Here is a 6,000-nt window from a genome sequence, read left to right on the forward strand (position 1 = left end):
GGTGAAGATCCCTTAAAAACCCTGAAGCGGAGCGGAGCTTTCCTGAAGGGCCTGAAGCAGGGCGGAGAGCTCCAGGAGACTCTGATGCAAAACGGCGCTCTCGGAGGCGGGCGAGAGGAGATGGATATCCGCCGTGAGTATCCCGAGTTCCCTGGTGAGAAGCTGGATGAACCTTTTTCAGTCCTTGTATTCCTATTCAGGGGTCCGTTTTTTCTGTCATGCAGATACGGAGGCGGAGGCCGAAGTAGCAGATAAAGTAGTAAGCAAATAGTAGCAAATAAAGTTTTATTCGAACACAAACACAACCAAGGCGGAGCCTAATCCAGATAACGGAGTTCGGGAAAAAGGAAGGTATAATCCCAGGTGCGTCTGGAAAGAGATGCGGTAGACTATGTCCGAGTCGGAACTCAAGTCGGGAAAGTGATCCAAGGCGTGCCTGGAAAGAGGCGCGGTCCACGCGAAAAAAGAGAGAGACCGAGTCGAGCGGTACGTAGCGGGGATAAGCATACGCAAACACACACCAACATGAACACACAGGAACACACGTGAACGGGCATGAACGTGCAATAACGGACCGGGAGTGTGGGTAAATGTGGAGTTTATATAGGAGCTGGGGATGAGCTAGTGAAATGAGCCTCAGGTGTTTTCCATGAAGCCCGATTGCGAGCAGCGCAGAGAGAAGGAGCGAGGTGCTTCGGGGAATGCTGATGTTTGACAGCCGCCAAAGGGGGCGTGGCAGGGGGTTTCCTGACAACTTCTGACATCAAAACCGAAGCTGGATGAACCTTTTTCAGTCCTTGTATTCCTATTCAGGGGTCAGTTTTTTTCTGTCATGCAGATACGGAGGCGGAAGCCGAAGTAGCAGCAAATAAAGTTTTATTCGAACACAAACACAACCAAGGCGGAGCCTAATCCAGATAACGGAGTTCGGGAAAAAGGAAGGTATAATCCCAGGTGCGTCTGGAAAGAGATGCGGTAGACTATGTCCGAGTCGGAACTCAAGTCGGGAAAGTGATCCAAGGCGTGCCTGGAAAGAGGCGCGGTCCACGCGAAAAAAGAGAGAGACCGAGTCGAGCGGTACGTAGCGGGGATAAGCATACGCAAACACACACCAACATGAACACACAGGAACACACGTGAACGGGCATGAACGTGCAATAACGGACCGCGAGTGTGGGTAAATGTGGAGTTTATATAGGAGCTGGGGATGAGCTAGTGAAATGAGCCTCAGGTGTTTTCCATGAAGCCCGATTGCGAGCAGCGCAGAGAGAAGGAGCGAGGTGCTTCGGGGAATGCTGATGTTTGACAGCCGCCAAAGGGGGCGTGGCAGGGGGTTTCCTGACAACTTCTGACATCAAAACTGTTAGATGTTTATTATGCCCGAATAAAACTTAATTCTTGGAGAGGTTTTCCGTGCGATCTACGAAGCTCGTGGTGCCTTTCTAATATCAGGGAAAAATCACACAGCGCACTGAATGGCTTATGTTCTTCTTCGGTTTATTGCAGGCAACAGACAAATATATATATCCTATTTGGATAAGAAGACATACTAGCCGGAGATGTGTGAGCCCAGATAAAGACTTCCTGTATACCTTACATACTAATATCGTAAATATTCTATAGACACTGAACAAACAAAGGAATGTGTGTGAACCAGTGTGAGAACCATCCTAACACTAACAATTGAGCAGCTGATGAATGAGGAAAATAAGACCAAGAAGGTTAGATTGTGTGTAGATGGTGAAGCAGGAAGTGGATAGGATTAGTAAGGAGGAAGTGAGAGCAGCGATGAAGAGTTGATCAGTTACACCTTGAAGTTATGGAAAAGAGTAGTGGAAGCCAAGCTGAGAAAAGAGGTGACCATCTGTGAGCAACAGTATGGTTTCATGCCAGGAAGAGCACCACAGACGCATTATTTGCTTTGAGAATGTTGATGAGAAGTATAGAGAAGGTCAGAAGGAGTTGCATTGTGTGTTTGTGGATTTACAGAAAGTGTATGACAGGGTGGAGAGAGGAGTTGTGGTATTGTTTGAGGAGGTCAGGTGTGTCAATGAAGTATGTGAGGGTGGTGCAGGACATGAGAACAGTGTGACAGCAGTAAAGTGTGCAGTAGGAACGACGGACTGGTTCAAGGTGTATTAGTACATATTCATTAATGTCGTTTTATTTTAACCACAACTTAAGCCTTTTCTGGTGTTGTGTTGAAATAGTTTAAAAGAAGCAGGAACAAAAAAGTTAATGGATCTATAACACCACAGTCTTGAAATGCTGAAGTCAATTAGATCAAATGCAAGAAACCATCTGAGAACCAGAAATCTGTCTGTCCTCAGGTGGAGGCCTCATCTTTCCATAGTTTGGTCACACTCAAGTCAGGCCTCACTTCTTTCGACACTTTATTATTAATTCTATCCTCCCTTAGACTGTAACATGATATCTGTTCTGTAGATTACAAGGGCTTTTAAAAGTTTAAAAGCATTTTATAAATATCCAACTTTTTTTTTGTAAAGTTTAATAAATCCTAATTTATTTCATTAATCTTAAATTACAGTCGAACCCACTTATCTTGACGTTTTTGAAGAGGAACCGCCAAATTCTCGCTTTGTCTTAGCATTTTTCTAATCGGTTATGTCGATTACGTCGCCGAACCGTAATATCTTGAGCACAAGGGAGGGCAAATTTGCCACTTTATGTCAGTTATGTCAGGAATTCCCCTGCCACGCCCTCTTCGGCGGCGGCATTCCTCGAAGCACCCTGGTTCTTCTCCCATGCGCTCCTCGCAGTCATGCTGATCACACACACCTGACTCTCATTCACTCACTCATCCCTTCTCCTATTTAAGCCCCTCACCTCCACACACTCGCGGTCCGTTATTGTTTGTGCATGAGCGTATGTGTTGATTCATGTCGGTCTGTGTAATCATGTATACGTATCCCTCTACGTACCCTTCTTCTCTGACTCCGCATTCTCTCAACGGCACCCCGGATTACCCCGATCCTGCTGTTTTCCATGTTCACGCTGTCTGCACCACGTTTATCCGTTGCTGCCCAGCGCTGAGCTTTCCATAGCGCGGATCTGTGGATTCTCTACATGAACTGTCTCTGCTTTCACAGAACTTCATGGACCGCGCTCCCGAAGCGCACCACTGGATACTGGATATTACTGCTTCGCTACAAGTATTGGTGGATTATCTCCTGAGTATTCTCAATAAACTTTGTTTGCGTTCACTACGGCTTCCGCCTCCTTATCCGCATTACAGGTTATCTCGCTCCGCATGACCAATCAATCAAATCGCGGCAACGCTGTTTTGTAAAAAAACCTCCAAAATTACGTGCATGTACATTCTCATTTAATGCACATCATGTACATAAAGAAATTTCAAGCACGTTAATATATTCTGGGGGGAGTGGTGGCTCCAGCGGTTAAGGCACTGGGTTACCGATCGGAAGGTCGGGGGTTTAAGCCCCGGTATCGCCAAGCTGCCACTCTTGGGCCCTTGAGCAAGGCTCTTAACCCTCTATGCTCCAGGGGACCCTTACGAGAAAAATAAACCAAGGACCGTGACGTCGGAGCGACGTGGGGCCACCTTCCCTTGGGCTCACCACCTGCAGGAGGGACCGTAAGGGACCGGTGCTGAGAGGATTGGGCAGCAGTCGAAGGCAGGGGCCTTGACAGCCCGATCCCTGGACACAGAGAAGTGTCTGGGGAATTTGCTTAGACTGCTGCCCCCGCGACACGAATTACGGATAAGTGGGAGAAGATGAAATGAAATTTCTATTCTGTTCTTCAGTGTCTTAAATAATTTTAAATACAATTTTAAACCTTTTATAATTCCTTGTTTTGCTTTGTCATTGAACCTAAGAAAAACTTAAACTTAAAATAACCATAATGACGCAGTCTCCATGCTACAATAATAAAAGCAAAGTTTTTTACTGTGGGGACATATCATTATAAGTACAATTTGACTGTATTATTTGTGTCCCCCTTCAAAATTTGCTCATGAGCAATTTTTGAAGGGGACACTCTCCAGTCACTACTTCCAGTGACGTAGCTTCCTGTGTTTGACTTGTTTGCCGCGAGTTCCGTGTTTGTATTTGTTTGTTTGTGTTTTTCTCTTTTAATAATCCTAAATTGTTTTTGTCTTTCTGACTTGTGCCTGTAGTCAGTTAAACTCGACTACCACAATATTCATTGTCTCTCACTTTATCATATTTGTGTATATTAACTCTGTTCGTGATTATGAGCACTATGCCGGCTGTGTGTCTGACTTTGAGCACAGGTGAGGACTCGTTCGATTTGCAAACGGTGGCGTTGGAGATGGAGGCTTTGGAGAAACAGATTCGCGAGCTGCATGTAAAGCATGCCCGGCTGCGAGAGCGGAAAGCGGCGCTGGAAACATCCCGGTCGGACACGCACTCGTCCCAGGTAAATTCCCGGGTTGAACCTAACGCTCCCAGCACCTCAACTCCGCGCGTTTCTCTGCCCAGACCCAGCGCACCTATAACTCCGGCAAAGGTGCAACATGGAACCTGGGACTTCATGATCCTTGTAGAGACAGTACGCAGCACATCACCCACAACGAGGATCATAATGTCAGGGCCTCTTCCCACTTACCAGCGAGGGGCTGAGAAGTTTAGTAGACTTTTAGCTCTAAATTAATGGTTTAAGTCATGGTTTCGAGAACATAAACTTCTCTTTGTTAATAACTGGAACTGTTCCTGGGAGCGTCCTAGGTTCTTCCGCCCTGATGGCCTGCACCCCAGCAGAGTTGGAGCAGCAGTGCTATCAGATAACATCTCTAGGATACTTCACACCATCTGACTGGTAAGACATCAGGAAATCTTCAACTATAAGAACACGCATACTACAGACCAAATAGTTACAAGTTCACACACAGCCCAGTTTATAGAAACCGTATCTATTCCTCATGTAGTAAAACCAAGAATTAAATACACAAGATCCAGAAATAATCTTATTGCAGTTAAAACTGAAAAATGCCAGATAAGCAAACACCAAAAAGTTCTAAAGTTTGGTCTTTTAAACATTCGATCACTTGCACCCAAAGCACTGATTGTAAATGAGATGATCACAGATAATAATCTCGATGCACTCTGTCTCACTGAGACCTGGATTAAACCAGGTGATTATATGGGTCTAAACGAGTCGACACCGTAAGGTTATGTTTATAAGCATGAGCCCCGTCAGACTGGTCGTGGGGGGGGTGTAGCAACCATTTATCCATTTATAGTGCCTCTCTTAATGTTAGTCAGAGATTAGGATTCAGCTTTAAATCATTTGAAGTGCTCGTTCTTTAAGTTGTACTTTCAGACATGCATAGAAAACTCGCTCTGGTAACCGTGTACAGACCCCCAGGGCCCTACGCTGATTTTCTTCGAGTTTGCTTGTTTTCTATCCGATCTCTTGATCAATTTTGATAAAGTACTGCTTGTAGGAGATTTTAATATTCATGTAGAGGATGTAAACGATGCTCTAGGATTATCATTTGTTGACTTATTAAACTCTTTTGGGGTTAAACAAAACGTCACCAGACCAACATAACGTTTTAACCACACACTAGACTTAATAATATCCCACGGAGCAGACGTCACTGATATCGATATTTTACCTCAGAGTGATGACATCACAGACCATTACCTTATACTGTACACACTACCGGTAGAGCAGATTAGCCATGTTGCACCACGTTATCGACTTGGTAGGACTATTGTTCCAACCACTAAGGACAGATTCATAAATAACCTGCCTGATTTATCTCAATTTCTCACTAAACCCATAACTGATAATAATCTTGATAAAATAACTAACAACATAAACCTTATCCTCACTAGCACATTAGACACCGTTGCCCCCATCCGGTTAAAAAAGGTTAGAGAACAAGCACCTGCACCTTGGTATAATAGTCATACGCATGCCCTCAAGAGAACAACACGTAATCTGGAGAGAAAATTGAGGAAAACTAAATTGGAGGTATTTAGAATTGCG

General features: G+C 44.9%; 1 protein-coding gene across 1 annotated transcript in view; it reads left to right on the forward strand.

The window, feature by feature from the left end:
- The window catches only part of LOC310722276 (uncharacterized protein), a gene marked incomplete at both ends in the record, with an annotated part of 66,645 nt that extends 66,374 nt beyond the window's left edge, over window positions 1–271 (forward strand). Inside the window, 2 exons of the mRNA XM_083534626.1 lie at window positions 49–154; window positions 225–271. Of these exons, the coding sequence (XP_083390752.1) occupies window positions 49–154; window positions 225–271 (153 nt within the window). The remainder of the gene's footprint in view (window positions 1–48; window positions 155–224) is intronic.
- Between the last annotated feature and the right edge of the window lie 5,729 nt (window positions 272–6,000).

Source organism: Silurus aristotelis (assembly GCF_946808225.1).
Source record: "Silurus aristotelis genome assembly, chromosome: 28".
NCBI classification, from domain to species: domain Eukaryota; kingdom Metazoa; phylum Chordata; class Actinopteri; order Siluriformes; family Siluridae; genus Silurus; species Silurus aristotelis.